At 44.0% G+C, this 19,639-nt stretch overlaps 2 protein-coding genes across 4 annotated transcripts; both read right to left on the bottom strand.

The window, feature by feature from the left end:
- Positions 1-1,185: 1,185 nt before the first annotated feature.
- Positions 1,186-1,777, bottom strand: LOC120901190 (tetraspanin-9-like). The gene is made up of 2 exons (XM_040308898.1): positions 1,766-1,777; positions 1,186-1,662 (listed from the first exon to the last, which is right to left on the bottom strand). Exons 1-2 carry the CDS (start codon positions 1,775-1,777, stop codon positions 1,231-1,233), a joined length of 444 nt encoding a protein of 147 aa, XP_040164832.1. The 3' UTR covers positions 1,186-1,230.
- On the bottom strand, positions 1,722-19,585 carry LOC120902261 (tetraspanin-11-like). Of its 3 annotated transcripts, none has more exons than XM_040310851.1 (4): positions 19,401-19,585; positions 3,403-3,534; positions 3,131-3,322; positions 1,722-2,939 (listed from the first exon to the last, which is right to left on the bottom strand). In XM_040310851.1, exons 2-4 carry the CDS (start codon positions 3,478-3,480, stop codon positions 2,508-2,510), a joined length of 702 nt encoding a protein of 233 aa, XP_040166785.1. In that variant the 5' UTR covers positions 3,481-3,534; positions 19,401-19,585; the 3' UTR covers positions 1,722-2,507. The 3 variants fall into 3 exon arrangements, with proteins under 3 accessions (XP_040166785.1, XP_040166784.1, XP_040166786.1); XM_040310850.1 differs by having other exon boundaries at positions 19,405-19,585; XM_040310852.1 differs by lacking the exon at positions 19,401-19,585 and adding an exon at positions 19,192-19,311.
- Positions 19,586-19,639: the final 54 nt, after the last annotated feature.

Below are 19,639 nucleotides of genomic sequence, written 5' to 3'. Positions count from 1 at the left end.
CAGGTCTTGGAACTGACCATGAACCTTGTCAAAATCTGGAACTGATTTAGGATCTATTTTGGAGCTAGAATTCTATTTTGAATTTGTGTTTGGCACTGAAGTACCATCAAACCTCTACTAATCTAAGAACAAATCATGAAACAATCTCGCGTCCGCCCAATCGATATAATTTTTTCCCAATTCTGGAACTAATATCAGCAAACAAACTTATAGGAAAAATACGAAATTGATATCTAACGTATCTCAGTATGAAAACGTATAAAAATCTAACCAGATCCAGCTACTGGTTCATCCTATAAGACAGGGGCCTCCAAACTTTTCAGCTCGCGGGCCGCATTGCTTCAAAAATAGCTATGTTACGGGCCATTTGACACTACCTTTATCTGATGGCTGAACGTTTAAATCTCATTTTTATAACAAAAAACTAACAATACTTGTACAGTTTGGTATTACTAAAGGTTGTTTTTTGTCTAAGAAAAGTAAAAAATACAATTTTATTTGAAAAAGTCATAATCATTACGTATATTTATATTAACTCTGGCAAAGTCATCGTGGGCCGCATTATAAGCTCTTGAGGGCCGCATGCGGCCCGCGGGCCGTAGTTTGGAGACCCCTGCTATAAGAAATTGAAGCTTATTACGAACCCATCCTAGCCCTGCAACTGATCATGAACCCTTCCATAATCTGAAACTGATCTCCAACCTTTCAAAACTATCCAACCTTATCAAAACTATAAACTATATAGTTCTGGAATTGACTCTCAACTTAGATCGATCTAGAAACTAAGAATTCACCTATTCCAATATAACTACTGTTACCAAAGCTGGAATGTACAAAATATATATTCAGGTCTGTAAGCTGATGGAATCAATTCCGGTTCCAACTTTGAAGACATCAATTCAGCAGCTGGAACCATTTTTGCCAAACTCTCGAAAAGCTAACCCTGTACCTAACCAGGAACTGAAACTATCAAGATGCTGAATTGTTAACAGTAATAGATTCGAGTTAGATATTGATACGGATTTTGCCCCAAGATCCTGGAACCAGCCTCATTCTTATATATGAAGCAGTGACCCAAAAGCTTTTATTGAATTTATACCAACTCTGGAAAATACAGCTTGCGTTATCGTGTAATTTACTTACTCTAGTTAAAATCAACATCAAAACTCAGAGCAACGCACATCATTCCGTAAGGTGTAGCATCTTTATTGCACCTAATTTTCTCACATTTCAGATAGTAGTCAACATGTAGTATGCCATAACCGTAGCCGGTACGATCGCCAGCAGTAGTAGCAGGGCAGCTCCACCCAGCATCAATCCATTGCGCACCAACGTCTGCGTGATCGCCTCATAGCAACCCGTGCGATAGATCGTAAGCGAAGTTTGCAGCTGCTGGCAAGGACGCTTCCGCGCTCCGTAATCATCCATACAGCACGAGTCCGGTATGCGCTCGTTCCAGTCGCGAAAATCCTCCACACCGCAGCACTGCAGATCCTCCTGCGTCATGTCCCAGGACACGGTCGTCAGGCGGCGCCGTCCGTACTGGTCCAAACTCTCGTACATTTGGTCCTGCAGGCCGAGTGCAATGCGCTCGCGAAACGCATACCCCAGCACCGAGCCAACGCCCAGCACCACCACCGCTAGGAACGAAAGCAGAAAGTACTACAAGCAAGCGCAACCATGCGTACACCATAAGGACGGGAAGAAATACAGGGAAAATGTTTAAAGTTCTTATCGCTCCTCTCTTTATTAACACCTAACATACATAAAAGCACATGGAAGTTGTACAATTATCGTTCACGCTAGCGGTAATTTTGCATCATCGATGTTGGTTTGTCTCGCGTGTGTCTGTGCTGCGTGTGTTTCGATCGTGTTAAATTAAAATTAAACAAAATTAAAATCTTCTTATCGTGTACGATGATGTGATGAGAAGCGCACAGAGATGCTGCTGGAAACGACACTTCACAAAAGAAAATGAAGAAAAAAAAACAAAACGGGGGAAAGCACATGTACAAAAACCTTAAATCTTACATACGAGCACAGCTAAGGGTAGGGAGAATTCGGGATCGAGCTCCGTGCACGCTTTTTACAACAAACAAAATTGTGCGCTGGAGGCACCGAACGCTCTGGACGGAATACGGAAGTGTAGAAAGAGCTGGTTCAGTGTCCCTCCAGCTTGGGTACGACAGCTTAGTTCACCGTTATAAAAGGGACAAGAAACGAACAAGTAATAAGTAGGAGATGGAGGCTTAAGATATTGAAGTACAAAGATATTGTGCGCATCTTGCTAATAGATAGTGTTATCCGCGGTTTGCTTGCTGATATTGCTGTTTTTTGCCAGTACTTTGTCCCAGATATTCGGTAGCCTGTCCTTTCCAACAAAAGCTTGGAAAATCTCTACCTAACACCAGAACACCACCCCATCTCACTCGCCAGGAGCTCAGCTCCCAGGAAACTCAGAGCTTTGTTGTGTACAGTGGTGACACTGGGCAGAAGCGCACCACCATCTATTCGATCATCCGGAACAGTGAGCAGGAGAATATCATGCCGAAGATGAGCAGCACCGCCACCCCGATACCGGCCCCACCGATGATGGCCGCATTGTCGCGTATGTAGCTCGAGGTGATCTCCAGACACCCGTTGATGTAGATGTTCTCCGGGCTCGGATTTTCGATGCACGGCTTGTAGCCATCAAGCGTCCGCTGGCAGCAGGACTGCGGGATGTCGCCCCGCCAGTCGCTGTAGCTCCGGACGCCGCAACACTTCAGCCGCTCCTGCGTTTCGTCCCAGGCCGTCGTGATCGAGCGGCGCGAACCGTACAGGCTCATGGACGAGCGCATCTCGTCGCCCATCGTTTGCGATACCTTCTCGCGGAACACGTACCCCAGGATGCCGCCGATCAGCATCGTCACGAAGATGAGAAACACTAGTATGAAGTACTGCACCATTGGCAGGCGCGAGTGCGAGAGGTGAAACGGAAAACAAAAAATGAAAGCATTTTAATTGCACGAAAAATAAAAGCGTAACGCGAAGGAAGCGTGATCGTTGATTGTTCCAATTGGGATTTAAAGCCTACACTACACTACGGCCTAAGCAGGGAGGAGTTGTTGGACCCCCCCAAGACTCTTACCGTCAGCAGCATACACTTGTACTCCTTGGCCGCGCCCATGCATCCGAAGAACGACAGCAGACAAACCAGGGCGGAGGTGGCGATCAGCACGTACACCGCACCGGAGAACAGGTTCGTACCGAGCAGCTCGTTGATGAAGTGTTTGTCCACCAGCGTCCAGATGCCCAAACTGAACACGATCGCACCGCCAAGCTGTTGTGTGTCAATTTACAAGAATCAATCAATTGCTGCTCCGACTTTTTGATACGATCCTACCAGACATCGATACTTACGAAGATGACAAAGTTGGCCACAAACATGCTGTACTTTACGCACTGCCCGCAGCAGTCCATTCTACCGCCGGATCCCATGGTTGGTGGGTTTCCCTTTCGTTCCTATCTCACGGAAGACGCGCTGCAGAGAACCTATCAGATGTAAAGTAAGAGATCGTTGGTGATGTCTTCATTTTTGAGATCATATTTCTTGCTGTTATTGAAGATTACATTAACATACAAAACCTATCATGATCACTCGGAGAGCTGTATCTCTCGGAAGATGAACATGACAGTTTGATGTCACTGTTACTAGTTTCGGGAGAATTTATGATCGTTTTGGGGTGGTGGATTTTGGAGATCGATCGACATTTTAATGCGGGTGTCTTATCATTTTCACTATTTATGTTGTTGAGCTCCAAAAACCAAGATCAAGGCGTCCATGACTCATTTAACTGTATTTTGCGCCTCAAATGAAAATTCCACAACATAGTACGTTCTAGAAGTTCCTCCAGAAATCACTGCGCAGTACAAATAGACATCGAAAAACGAAACAATGTGTAGATCACTTCACACCGCACTTAGTGTCATGCACTTTCCGCGCCTGATTTACAGGCACGCCTATAAATTACGATCTGATAACGTGTCCATCGAGTCACCAACGTGCGTGACTCATAGACAACGAACTCCAAAGTGTCACCTTCGGCATGGGCACGCGTGCACCACCGATTGGTGCAAATCTTTACGGGTAAACACACACTTTACCCCTTCAACTCCACCGCAACAACCGAAGGGTAGAATTGCTTCCATCCCTCTACCCCTTTCCCTTATGGATCGTTTCCCGATGTCAATTGCTTAATTGAGTTTAATGTAAGTCCATAGTAATTGTACGACGCGACGAGCGGTGCGGTAGTTAAACCGTGCGCTCCCGTTCGAGGCCACCGTCGTCGCCTTGCGCTACCGGTAAAGGCCACGGTTGTCAGCCCGAGTTGGCACAGATATTGTGTGTCATGTGTGTTTGTGTGTTGGTAATCGTTGGCTTAACCACAGTCAACGATGACTGGTCGCAACGGACGCAATGTGGATCCGCATGCCATGGCCGAAGGTCATACACCGGGGCCGGAGGTGTTTACGTCGTTTGGAAGATCTGTAACGCTACGGGTCGCTGATGTCGTTGTTGACTCCTATGCAGAACAGTTTGTTCCGCAACCGGATCATACGGTTCTGAACGGCTCAAGGTCTGAAGTCATTTCAATATTCTTGGCCCCATCATCTGTGGGCGTTTTGATGAGAATTGTTTCGGATGTTAACACGTAATATGGCGCTGAAACTGTCAACATATTGCACTCATGCAGGGGAGCAGCATGCTCGTTATATTGGAATTCAAGGTTCCATTAATTCTCGACATGTTTACGGAAGAGAGATCTTCAGAAAGCGTTGTAATATTTGTAGCTAGACTTCACTGAAGAGAAAATACGTTCATTGCCACCAATGTCGCTGATTAACGGAGATATTTCCCCCATTTTGAAGATCTTCAATCTTCAAACCCTCCAATTTGGCTGTCCTTCAACATACAAATCGTTTCCAATCTCACCCAATCGATCTCGACACAGCTTATCGGACGGACTGATCAAACATTTTCTTCACATCGAAACGATCGCATCTGCCATCAACCGCAGCACAACTTCCTGGCCACTTCTTGTGGCCATCCCCTTTCCGGCGGTGTCGCGCCTGAAAGGAAAAGTGAACGCAACCTCGCGTCCACCCAAAACCGTCGGAAGGAACGGTCCGAGGGTCAATGCCGAAATCGCGGCACCGGCCGCTTTACAAACAACCGTCCGCACCGTTCACCGTCCCTGACCGTCCGTCCGGTCGGGTTCCGGTTTCCTTGGGAACGAGTGAGCGAGACGCACACGCACGGTACTTTCGCTTTTCGTGTGCGTGTGTGCCACGTTTCCGAAAGCCTACACTCAGCCTTCCGCTCTTGATCTCTGGAGTGGTTTTTGGGAACGGAACGCGTTCCACGCATTGTTGGTCTACTTGCAGCGGCCCATCCCCTTGTTTGGCCGGTTCGACAATGATGATGCTGGCGTGTATTACTTTGGCGTGTAAAGTGATGGCATTATGCAACAAACCCATTCCAGCCCAGACCAGACCAGACATCACGTACTGGAGGAGTGAGTTGGAATGGAGGCAACGACGACGACCACCGTCTAATGGTGCCGTCGTGAGGGCCCGATTATGTCGCCAACGGCTTTTTTAGTGGTACCAGTCCACCAGTCGCCGGTTTGGAGAAGCATGTTCCATCGATATGGCATCGGGCGGTTACGACACACACACACACTGGGCCGTGTGTATGACTTGAAACATGGAGCCCTCCCGGCGCCGCATCGTGAACACTGTGAGGCGCGTTTTAGTGGCAATTAGGGTTTTTAGGAGAAATTGATCGTCGTTTCATCTTTTGTGTGATGTGAAATTTTGCACAGAAAAGAAAAATAAATGCACCGCACAACTAAAAATCATTAACGATCATCGTTTAAATCTGTTTTTTTCGTTTGATGCCTCTTTTTGGGATGCTTACGTTCCAACAAACACACATTGATAGAGAAAGTTGAAGCGTTTTTTGCCTCTTTTTCCATTCAATCGTTGTGCAACGACGCTTACGGGACGGGACTTTTTGTGTTGTTGGTGCTCCTTGCTAAGGTTGGACTCTATCTTTTGCCTGCAAAGGATCACCTCGCGGGCATAAAAGTTGTGTTCCGTGGTAGGGCAGCTGCAATCATATCTTGACGCTACCACTACGCCCATTAAACCTAACGATACAAGTATAATAGATTAATGAAACGAATGGGAACCACAGGAGAAATTTAGATGGTGTGGCGATCATTATCAAGTAATTCACTTGTACCACTGGTTGTTAACACAACGTTTAGCAGAGTATTATCTTTTAATCCTGTCAATACAACAGAAATAACGCTTCGCTCTCATGATTTGTCTTTGAAGAGGTTTGAAATTTAACCGTTTGAATGGGATGTTTCGATTTTTGAAGGGCAAATTGATGTATTTAATACTTTGCGTGGGGCATATAACAATTTAAGTACATTGTACGCGCTATTTGAAAGGTTGTTATTAACACTTCCATTAGCAGCTTTTTACAGTAACCAGGTTCAAGTAATTGATCGTCTAATAACTAATTAACAGCGGCTAGTAGCTAGTACCAGTAACTAGTTACAAGTAGCTGATTGTCAGAGCCGAATACCGAATTTCCCACGATTTATTGGTTGGTTCCTATTAATTTTTAGTGGATTCTCATATTTTTTAGGTGCGTTCTCACGATTTTTTGGCCGTTTCCCAGAATTTTTTGGTCCAATTGATATCCAATCGGAAAATACCTATAAATTATGGGAACGAACCAAAAATCTATGGTATACGATCAAAAAATCGTGGGAACGCACCAAAAAATCATGGGATCTGACCAATAAATCGTGGGAAACCCTGTAAGTAAGAAACATTAAATTAACTAATAAAAATAACGAATTATCCGTATCTATCGATACGAGTAGCTATCCGTAAGTAACTGGTTGTCGGAATGCAAATGAATAAATTTAAAAACAATTTTTTTATTTATAACTTGCAAAAGCGATCAGTTCATAACATCTGATCGCCGGAATACTTTTTATATACAAAATAATAGATAAAAAAGAATTGAAAATATAACTAGTAAATTTGATTATGGACTTCTACTAAGGTATTCAAAAACTACAGAAACATATGGACTTCTTTAGTTCAAATCGGAATAATTGTTTCCCAAACAAAATCCGTATTTTCCCTTCTACATTAAACACTTTGAGGACGTACATGAAAGTACTTCACACTAATAAGAGGGTATACTGGCTTTACTATCTCTAAACCTAAAGGCAAAGGCAACATTATACAGCTAAAAATAGATCCTTCCTCCTCAATCCACCACATGGATTAGCACTTTGCTTCGTTTAAACAGCGCTTAAACGGGTTTAAAAATAAATATTCATCCAACGACACACACAACGCTTTAATTCACGCATTTCAGCTCCACTGGCTTCCGCACACTCGCGATCCGCTGATTCCTTCCTTTTCCCTTCAATCTTGGGTTGGGTTATAAATTTCGTGCTATCGAAGACCGAATCCCCCGAATCCGTCTGATATCCGCTGTCAAAATCACACCCATGTGTCGACGGCGACTCCCTCGGGCCGCTTGATCATCGGAAGCACCGTGACAAGTGCTAACGATCAAAAGCTCATAACAGCGCCATAGCAGCGGCAGCACTTAGAAGAAGAGCTGTTCGTTAATCCACAACACAACACAACATTATACTAAGCGGTTCGGTTTCATCGTCCCAACGAAACATAAATCTACGGCGACGGCGTGGAGGAATGTGATCTCCTCGCGCAAGGGTAAGCGATTATGAGCATGCGACGCATTATGATTCATCTATAATTCCTTCTCCATACGGATTTCACAAGTTTGCTTAATTATAGTGTTTGTTTTGCTGCTTTCGGTTCTACCGCCAGCAAATCAATATTCAAAACACCGACACACGACCCGAAGCCGGCGTGGAAGGACAGCGTCGATCATTACACGCTGTACAATCAGGTACACGTAGAACGTGACTCGTTTGTATGACTAGCTCCAATTAAGCGTTCTATTTCCAGCAAAAGTGATCAATGCTGCTGGAATGTTACGTTCTGTTTTGCTCCGAGGACGCCCGTCCTCAACTCGTGACTTGAGTCATATGACCACTGTGTATACAGTGTGGGGGAAGTGTACAGGTACGCGTTGTGCTTGTGCCAATCGTCATACGGAGCGAAGAGCAATGTTTACCTTTACCAATTCCCACGGCTACTGACTCTTATTTTTGGGAGAAAAAAAAAACTCCTAAACCCACTAGATAAACTTTTAGTAGCGCTTAAGAGACCATCAGCAATTGCACACAAACAGCAGCATTGAGGGTACGGGATTTTGTCGCAACCGCTTTGCGTAACCGTCCGCAATCTAAAATTTCAAGTTTGTTGCCTTACTTTCGGCAGATCCATGCGCAAACGGTGCGCTCCGTAGCATAACAATCGAATCGAACTGAGGCTAAACACTAAACTTTGAAGAAATAAAAAGAAAAGGTTGTGAAAGCAAACATTTGCAAGTTTGCGATCGAACCGCACACACCAATCAAACGATTGAGGTGGTTTGCTTTTATAGCTCGGAGCAGTTTGCGCGTTTTGAATTTAAATTCGAAAAGAGCACTCCAAATGCAGAGGTGTGAAATTAGCATGGCATGTGATTTGTTAGTGCGAAGAGAGGGTAAAGGCTCGAGTGCGCATTAGAATAACGATAGGCTGCTCCCATCGATCCCAAGCGATGGCAATGATCTGTGCTTTCGTTTTTCTTTCGGGAAATTACTGTTATTTTTGTGTTGTAAGTAAGGAATTTCAGTTAAAAGGTCCATTTTATGATCGCATGAAAGAGAAGGTGATTAAAAAAACATTTCAATTGCTTTTCACATGATATTAATCGAAATTGCAGCATAGAATATCTTTTATTCCATTTCTTTAGTAATACTTTAATACTTTCCGTTTCCGCAGGAAAAAAAGCAACAAGTTTCATTGTAAAATATCATTGGAATCTAGTTGGAGTTTATTTGTTCATATTTTAATGTCAAATTATCACTAAAACATAATTTTTAAGACGGCTTATGAACTTAATGGTTTAGAAAAATGCAATGGAGTTTTATAGTTACAATCAGCTCCTTCTATGATGCAAGATGTGAGAATGTAGCCGGTATTAAAAATGCATAATACTCCTCATAATTTCTACCATAGAAAATACGATAATCGTAGCCTCTTAACCCGATCGGATCGTAACTTTCAACGACCTAGGCCCTATAATTAGTCCCTTCCAAAATTATCCTGCCTGTATATTTTGTTTTCAAAGCTGTCTTTTCGAAGCTGGAGTCTCATTTTCGTAATAACTCAAACCTGAGTGTTCAATAATTCTTTTCCGATTTAAAGCTTAAAAACCCCAAATCTACCGCCCGGTCGATTTTCTAGGAACTCAAACGGTAAATTAATATACCGTATCGATAAGCAGGAAGGCCGGCCTTGGACGATAGAAGGACAAGGTGAAACCGTTGGCAGTGTTTTAAAAACAAGAACCACAATAAAACGCACCACACAAAGCGAAAGAGATAATATTTAGGCGGGGCTGTAAAACGGTTGCTTGGAAACTTGCCGGGGGCCGATGGTTTGCTGGAATTTTCGAATTTATTGACCACATCCTAGAGTGATAGAGAGGTGCTAGGGTGGGAAGTGGTAAAGAATGCGAACCAGTTTTAATCTCCAAGTGTTGGACCAACCGTCAAACAAGCTTGTTAGCATCCTATTAGCATACGGGGCCACGGTTGGAAATCGGTTGGTGCTGTGTGAACAACAATGAATTGTTCCGAAACCTGGTGCGATCAAGAAAGTTGCCCGCTAATGTGTATAGGGGAGTTGAAGATTAATTAGTATAGCCGGGTGTTCGACCGGTGATGCATTTCGACTTACAGTGTGACATAGCAGTGCACCACAAAACAAATTAAAACCCATTACAAACATCATTATATTGAAAGTGACATGGTTTTGATGTTTTTTTTTTCGATTTGTGACTTTAATTTTCCCTTCTCACAGACACAAAACACACACAGCAACAAAAGGTGACTGACCCTTCCTGTCTGGTGCTTAATAGCATTGGTAGTCATTGCACCCACGTTCTATGCGATAGGAATCATGTTCATGTTTTTAAAAATTGCACTTTGCTCAATCTCTCTCTTTCATCCCTTCCTATTGTCCCGAGCTACCAGGACAATCGCTCGATGGACGAGGGACACCCTGGTCAAACCTGGCACTTAGCTGGCCCACCCTGTGCTGTGTGTAACGACAGTAACAGAGGGGGAAAACACCGGAAATGGGGATAGGGCATAGTGTCAACCTGGACTGCCGCTTTTTATGGACACTTTGCGTGCCGTTTGCGTGATTGATGAAGGAGCGAAAACGTGTCAATGTACGCTCAAACTGGGGGTTCGCTTGAGGTTTGAGCGCGGAGAACGGTAAAGTTCATTGTACATTCAGTAAATACGGGCTAGACGACAGCACCCGCGTATTGTGTGGAGCCCTTTGAAGGGAGCGGGCTGGAAATAGAATGTGTTTAAAATAAAACTATTGCAAACGTAAGGACAGGAAAGGCACAGGGAATATATGCAATGATGAATAAAATAGTGATGGGAAAAAATAAGTTTTGGTCGGAATCGATTCCAATTAGCATCGAATTTTTGTGGAATTGTAACTCCAGAATCAATTTCCAGGATTGGTTAAGCGATCGGCTCCAGAATAAGCTCGGATATCGGAGTCGGTTTCGCAATCGGAATCAAATTCGATTTCGGTATCTCCATGAGAATAGGCGTTTGGGTCCAAATTTACTTGTAAACGACCCATTCTCATGGAGATTTCGTTACTGATTTCGTTTCTAAAACTCCTGATTTCAATTCTAGAACTGACTCTGATTCTGATTCCGGAGCTGATTGCGATGTTCGGGACAATTCCGATTCCTGAGTCGAGTCAGAGTCGGCTTCGAAATCTATTTCGGAATCAGCTCCAGAATCAGAATCGGAGTCGGCTCCAAAATCAGTTCTGTAATTGGTTTCGGAATCGGCTCCAGAATCGATTCCGGAATAGGAACCGATTTCGGGGTAGGATTCGATTCCGGAATAGGAATCGATTCCAGAATCGGAATCGGCTCCGGAATTGATTCCGAACACGAGATAAGAACCGGGATAGGAATCAGTTTCAATTGAATACAATAAACAAAACGTAAAAGTTCCTAAGCTTCTTCTAAGCTTATATTTATCTAATTTTATTACGAGTGAAATTGTGAGATAATGTATCTGTTTTGGATGCTTTACATGTCCAGTTGAACAAAGAGTTTTTACAGCTCATGAAATAATTCCACACAATTTGAGCTTCCCTGTTTACATCCCCACAGACACGTTAAGCTCTTCTTAACACTATACTTCAAAAATCGATTGCTTAGTTGATACTCATAACAGCGTGTTACTCATTTCCTTCTAATCGATAGTACGTGATCAGGCTTTCAAATAAAGCATTTTAGCATATTGCTTATCGATCGCTTAAACTTAACGTAAACCGATAGAAACAAAAATGGATAAAAGGAATATTTAAAATAATTTTAATTATCATATTATCTTTCCTATCTCTCTCTACATATGCCCCTCCCCGCTGGGACACCATGAGAGCCTTGAGCTTCCCGGACGCGGCCGTTATTTCCTAATTTTCCTAACACACCTGCACCACACCAAACCCTGCATCGCATGATCCAACCACATTCTAAACACTCTCCCGGCGCGTTTTGTGTTTTTGTTTTGTTTCCATTTTCATGGGCCAAAAGCAGGCAAGAGTGTGCGTGGCTGCCCAAACGTACAACTTAATTAATTACACTTCCGCCTTTTTGTGACGCGCACCAAACCATAGGGAAGATTCTTTCTAGCGGTGTGCATTTGTTTTTTTAATGCCACTCTACACTCCCATTCAAAACAGTTCACGCATTGTCAGCTTCATTGCGAGTCTCTAGACCCTTCCGGCCGCGTCCAGTAAACAAAAAATGGTGAGGAAAAATTAACCAAAAGTTGACACCCTTCTGCTACGAAGAGAAGTGCGTTAGCGACCCCTCACCGAGGCAGTTCCTGTTCCGCTTCGTCGGCCTCAATGCGATCGTAAATTATTCCCGAAAAGTAGTTTCGTAAGAGAGGAAACAATTTAACACACATCTGCACTTTTAGCGCTAGAATTTCTTCACCTTATTCACCCCCTTTTTCTAACACCTATCGGTGGAAAAATTATCATCTTTTTCCATTCCTCATCGCCTCCGGACGAGTCGTCTCGTTAGCATACCACCAACCAGGGGTCGTCACAATGTGTGCCCCAACTGGCAAATGGGCATCGTCGTCTTCGACCGTTGGGGAAATGTCGAATGTAAATGGAACGCATTATTTCAATGATTTATGCTAATCGTTACCACTCACGGCAGAGATGTGGTGGCGAAGTAGCAACAAAACAGTGCATATTGGACTGCTCCCAAAGTCGAAAGAGTGAAAGTGTTTGAGTGATGCAGCACGACCAGCAACACACCAAAAAAAACGTTTTCAGACGATACAGTTTCCTTCCCGTGGCCACAACATGATGGATACAGACAGCAGTAGAGATAAATTATAACTCCTTTCCTGTTGGGGGTTGGTTGGTTTTTGGTTTGGGTTTTGCGTTTAAATCTTACACCAGGTGACATCAGAGCGTGCACCACCGGTACATCACAGCTATCAGGGCAAACGTGACCGGAAACATTATCTTTTAACTAATTTTTAAAACGCAAAGCTTCTATCCCACACACACACGGCCCATCATCTGCGGCCAGATCTAACCACTACTAGCCTTTTTAACAAAAAAAAAATAAAATAAATGCTAGTTTTACGACACATTTCCGTATAACATCGCCAAGGCTTACATCTGCGGCTGTGTGTTGTGCAACGGTTTTCACCATGCACGCGCGCGCGCGCTCGCCTGTACTGATCCAGTCACGTGTCGCCCTTTGTCCGCATGAATGAGTTGACGGATCATTGGGTTCGTGGTGTCGGTCCTACACTCTGTACACTGCCGGTTGGTGTAGAGAATTTCAATGAACGCGGTACCGTTGCTGTATGTCTCTGTAGAAGGAGCAATGGTTCGCTGACGGCATTATTAGTCGTCGAAAGGGCGGGTCAGAGAAATAGATGGAAGTTTTGGTGAAGTTGGAGGTAAGTGTTGGCAGATGTTCCATGTTTGATGCACAAAATTGTGATTATATCACTGGTTGTGGTGATCTACAATAAAGTGAGTTTGAGATTCGCCTCTCGTGTAGTGTGTTATGCCTATAAGCGGCAGGAACTAGCCTGTTGCGTTTGATAATAAAAGTTAGAAGAGTTCATGTATAACCTCGCAACCATCAAGCGAATGACAAGTTACTAATTTCAGTTATGATAACAAGATCTTACAACTTATCTCTTCTATACTACGTATTCTTCAAACTTGTAAGAACTTCTGTAGTGACCCCCAAGTGCTGACTGTTCCTTTGGTTTAGCAATTAGATGGAGATTACTGTATCACGATGTGATGTTAATGTGAACAAAGACTTATCCCATCAGCAGTAGGGCGTATCCCACCGCCAGCAGTTATTGTGTACATAGATCAGAATAAGACACAGACCTACAACATGCAGAGCTTACAAAACTGGATATTTGAAGCATGAACGGCTTGGACTTAACTCTACCTTTTCTTTAGAAAGGTTTGAATGTCTGCACTAGTGACGGGTGAAGTTGGCAAAAATCCGGAGTCGATAAATTCGGAGCCGACTCCCGAAGATACATCCGCCCAGCATTATCCGGAATCATTCGGAATTGTCTGGAGCCGTCTGGAATCACCCATAGTCGTCCGGAGTCGTTCGGAGTCGTCCAAAGTCGTTCGGAGTCGGAGTCATATGGAGTAGGCCGGGGTCGGCCTTCGAAACGAAGGCCTGTATACGAAGTGCTCGTGCAAAGTCAAAGACAAAAAAGGACCGCTCCTGTTGACTCCGATCGCCTTTGGACAACTCCCAATGACTCCGACACAGAATTACTTCAAATCCGGTCGACTACAACCAAATCCGGACGACTTTGACTCCAAACAACTCTGAATCCGGGCGGAATTAGTGGTTTGGATTTTATCTGAGTCAGAATCGGCAAGCATCTGCTAAGCAACAAGTCAGTCCAAACTGATATTAAGTATAGCAATATAAAACAGTCCACTTTGGTTGATGTGGAAGATATCTTGGGACTAGTATATCTCTTGGATCTTCTTGAGACTAGCATAGCTGAAGTCTCACACAAATAAGTAAAACATATGGGAAATAGTAGATTGGTTTATAGTTTGAGATGTTCTTACTATTTCTATGAAGTCTGAAATTTGTTCACAGTTGTTGAAAACAGTTGTTGAAATAGTCTTTAGTAGTTGGAGATGTACGAAATGATAGGAAGACTAAAGAATACTGAAGTTATATGCGACAATCCGTTGAAAACGAGTCCGACGTTTCAAGAGGTTGAAATAAAGAACTGAAGCAACAATCAATCCACTCAATGAACTACTAACCTAACACAAAAACACAGAGCCAAATGTCACTTACGTGATTATTATGTTTAATCCCATTCTTAACAGTCATGCCTCCACATCAAAAAGCCTTCTTCAGAAATATGACTGTAAGAAATTGGCCCCCTTTTCTTCCATCCAGCAATACAATGCATCATATTCATTCTTTTGTTTCGCCCTCGACATTAAGAGCACGAATAATGGGCCCCGAACAATTTACTTCAAACTTTCTTAAGCTGATGCCTTTCAATGTCTAGTACGATCGCTCCCCCCAGCGTCGATCGATGTGCGCGCGCCCACCACATTCGGTCGTTTCGGTTGACGATTTCTAAATAAAGCCATTATAACGATAACCGCACACAACATGGGCTTCCTTTTCGAACGGCACCAAAATCCCGGGGGCGGTTTGCTCGGCGTGCGCACTATCAAACAAGATCCATCCGCTTCCCATTCCGATTCCGACACAAAACGCCAACGCAACTACGTCCTATCCCAAAGACACGGACACGACGCACGCTCTTTTAACGACGCGCTAAATTTCGTCTAACAACACCAGCGTCATCGGGTGTGTGCGCCGACTTGTAGCGAGGGCGCGACTCGCTGTCACTGCCGGCAGCTGGGGTTTGGTGAATAAATCGAAAACAAACGAAAAACCACACTACACCGTGGGCTGTCGGTATCATTAGAAACGTAAACAAGCGATTCGTTGTCAAATTTACGACCCACGAACGGAAAAATCCGTATGATCACACACACACGCACATACGCACCCCAACGGACACATGCCACGGGAGTCTTTATGACGAGTTTTAATGGCCTAAGGAATCTTAGGGCACGTTGTGTGACAATTTACGAGCTTGCCGCACAGTTGTGGGAAAATGATCGAGAGATGATCTAGCTTCTTGGGTTTCCCCTATGCTGGGGATGGGTAGCACAGCACCTTTCTTTAGACACACGGTAGCTTCCCTTTTGGGTTGTTTGACGTGTTTATGATTCTTTGTTTTTTTTGAGAATTTTGAGCGATTTTGTCACATTCTTAACATTATGATTGCTTTGTGTCAACAGGAAATCATATCAAGTGACATGATTAGGAATTGGAATGATTTTGTACTGTCACACTGTGTTTTTCTTAAGTTTTTATGCATATTTATGTAGTTTTTACACACATTTTTTAATGAGCTCTTATGCTGTTCACGTTAAATATAATTAGTATTCATAGTTCACAGCATCTGTAAACGATTAATTTAAATTTTATTTTATTACTATTACAATCGTAAACCTTCTCGGTTTTTCATTTAATTCCATTAGGTCCTAATTTGACGTTTACAGTATTTAGTTGTGATTTGAGATACAGTATGTATGAAAATGTACTTTTTTGTCATACTAACAACAAAATAAGCTAAAATAGGACGATTAATGTCTGTGTATATAAACGATGGGTACATGAAGGAAAAATTATGTACAAAAAAAATCTTATAATTTATTTTCTATTTTCAACCTTCGACCTTCTCAACTATCATTTGCGTGAAAATGTTTGATTGAAAACTGGTTAAAAAAATGGTACATATCATTTTGGTGCTGCTTTTGGTGCATTTTCGTGCATAATTCATGATATTTTAGCAAGTGTTCAAAGAAACCAAAAGGGCAGTTTTTACGCTAGATCTGTTCGTACCTTTATAGTAGCATGTCGAATTTTTTTAACCCATTTTGACATGACTTAACCATTTTTTTATTATGATTTGGAAATTCTTGTATTGCAATGAAACAGATTTAATTCATTTCCATTATAAATAATTGATTCAATAAATTATTCAGTTTAGTAAGATATAACTCGACCGGACGGTCAAATAAGTGGATTCCAATGCCAATGAACGCTTCTACCAGATAAGTGCTACAAATTAAATTTAGATGAATGGATTCACTCAATTAGCCAATGTTAAAATAAACACTTCAGCTTTTAAAAAAAACCTTGCTCATTAGCAAAAAATAAGCTCGCCATACCGGATGTATCGCAAGAACGGATGATCACGCAAATGGAACAGCACAGCACAGAGCGCAGTTCTGGCATGACAGAGAAGCATATGATGCATGACATGAAGTAGTTATGGAAATCAGTTTTCATATGCATTAATCGAACGGAATCTTAATTCCCACTCAATCACAAATCCATCCCGCGCTCCTATATGCTCGTCCCTCATCGTGTGCTTGCGAAATCCACTTCCCATAAAATGTGAGAGACGCCAAAGCCCTCCAATACCAATTCGGGTCAATGCCATCGCCACATTAGCTATGGTAAATGGTTTGTGGGGGAAGCAGCTACCGCCGTTCTAAGCAATCGTACCGAATCGTAACTAAAAAAAAAGCGACACACTGTGGATTGCTTCTCCGATGGATTGCTCGTTTCTAGCACAGCAGCAAAGTGCTTCCCTCCTCTGCAGCAGAAACAGACTTTTGCTGTCCAAACACAAGTGGCTGGAGACAAAATAAACAACATGAAGAGTCTGTTTCTTCTTAACTTTTTTTTTAAAAGTCGATTTAAAGCGAGAAGAAACTACGAAACCAGCACAATCTGCTGGTTCATGCCACGGGGGCCTCTTGCGGTTGGAATGCGCGCAGTAAAGCGCGCGAGAACGCGCGCGCACTCTTCGGTCGGTTAATTGCGCCCGGCAGTCGAGATTTTGCCCGACGAAGGACGTGGAGTTTTGGAATTATTAATTGGTGCTCGCAAGGAAGCAGCAAAAACAAAAACCCACACACACCAAGTTCATTCCAGCGCAGACCTAAAATTATCTTTTTGCCCATTTTCTTGTTGTTGTTTTTATTTCAACGCTTCCTCTCCAAAACCACCCGAGAGAGGTCAAAGAGAATCACCTGAACCCCCCCCCCCCCTGCGAAGCAACAACATCTTTCTGCGTCTGCTTTACTGCGCTACTTGATCGATCGTGCCCGCGCTCGACCAAACTGAGTTTCATCGAGCATCAAACCCAGGCCTGGTGACTTCATCGCGCGCATAGAAAGGGAACGTCACTTTTGCTGGCTGATGGCTGGGTTGCAGCTGCAGTTGCTTTTCTGCTGGGGCGGCGGCAGGGAGGAGCTGGAATGTCGTTGCCAGTAACACGGTGGCCAACATTCGCGTACCACCACCACCACCCTCTGCTCTCCGGTGGTGACCACACAGTTAAATTCGGTGGAGATTACAAAAGGGGACGTGAGAAAAGAGAGAGAGGGAGAGCATTGGAAGCGAAAAAAAAAGACCCGCCTAATGACCAACGCGCGGACCTGCGCACGGACGCAAACACGGGGGGGGGGGGGAGGGAGATGATAAAGGGAGGCTTTGGCTCTTTTTCCCAGCTCTTACTGGGGTAAAGCTTGTTGAGAAAACAAGTTTCAAGCTCCATGACGACCACGCGCGCCCGCCAACACACCAACACACTGAAAGCGGCGGCCCCACTTCGCGTACAACTACACTCGAAAGGGCAGCGCTTTTGCGCTGCAAGGCTGCGTGTATCGTGCTCAACGCGCTCATGCCGGCGTCGGCGAGGTTGGTTGGCAAACGCTGTACTGCTCTGGTGCGCTTACAAAATCGCTCAAACAAGCCGTAGACGCGCGCTCGATCGCGCTAGCACGTTCGAAGGGAGAGGGGTCAGGTGTAGGTTGAGCATCACATGCGCGGGTTCACTCTGCGCGGGTCTGTTTTTGGGGTGAGCCGCTGGGGCGCGCTTATGCAATCTGTTCTTGTAAATTTCCCACTTTTCCTCCCGGATCAGACAGTGGGATCAGTGTGGGGACGGTTTTAGGATGCAACAAAATGCTACCACAAAACTCACTTAAAACGAACCCACAAAAATGCCCAAATTCGTCGATCTCCGCCGAGAGAGAGAAAGAGAGAGAGAGAGAGAGCGCGCCATTACACATCGAGAAGAACACACACACCCACAGAAGACGCTTAAGAAACCATAAAAAAATATCAAGCACTTTACACAGCCACCAGTCAACCTGTTCCGCAGCAGGCAGCAGTGATCGTCACTTGGCGAAACCTCAGAAAGGAACACACAAAAATGCCCTCTAGTAAGACGCCCGCCCGCCCGCACAGACACTTGTTTCACACACTCAACCAGGGACGATAAATTATTGTTATTATTACAACCAGTTTGTGCATGTGCGTGCCGGACGCTTTAGGCCTTTGATTACATCGAGCTACGGCCGATTCTCAGATGCATCTCCCCACTGTCTGCACATTCGCTTCTCAGCGTTACCGCTTGCTGCCCTATAACCTTGAAGGTTAAGTATCTTTTCACAACTTTACTTCTACCAACACAACTAAACACACACACACATACTGGCTTATTTTGTTTCGCACACATCACATTGCAGCATCCTTTTCTTAAACACACACAAACTTATTTTATAAACAATCACCACAAAACTACGATTCAATCGCTTGGACGACGCACCACTCTACAAGCGAGCCATTGCACAATCGTTACATTAAAAAAAAGCATGCCTTTCACAGTTTAGCCTTGCCTTTGTGTGTATTATTTTGAGGAGGGCAGAGAAATAAAGACACACACACACCACTGAACCTTCTCTCGAAAGGTTAAATCGTAGAAAAGCTTCGACGCTGGAGCAGCGGGTCACAATTTAAACACAACACTTCTAAATGCCTTCGTTCTAATCCAATCCACACCACACTAAACCGATCGCCGACGCACACTAAGGGGCTAACCGAAGAACGATGCAAAAACAGCGGCGGGGGGGTAATGAACGATTTTGTAAAGCCCTACCTACCGGACAATATCAAGGAGAGGACGATGTGTGTGTGTGTTTGCTACTAAGGCACGATATCCTTCACACTAAAACACTCAGAGTAAACGTGCGTGAACCGTATTCCAACTGGGACTGCCACCACGGAGAGAGTAACGCGCTACGTGCCGTTCCGGGCGAGATTTCAAACGAGAGTGAACCACCGTGCGTGCTGTCGGTGATGGTTTGGCGTGCCGTTGCGGCGGTAACAAGTAACGTG

The sequence above is a fragment of the Anopheles arabiensis genome, chromosome 3 (assembly GCF_016920715.1).
Source record: "Anopheles arabiensis isolate DONGOLA chromosome 3, AaraD3, whole genome shotgun sequence".
NCBI lineage: Eukaryota > Metazoa > Arthropoda > Insecta > Diptera > Culicidae > Anopheles > Anopheles arabiensis.
The sequence above is the reverse complement of the archived record's forward strand: the minus strand, read 5'-3'. Positions and strand labels throughout refer to the sequence as shown.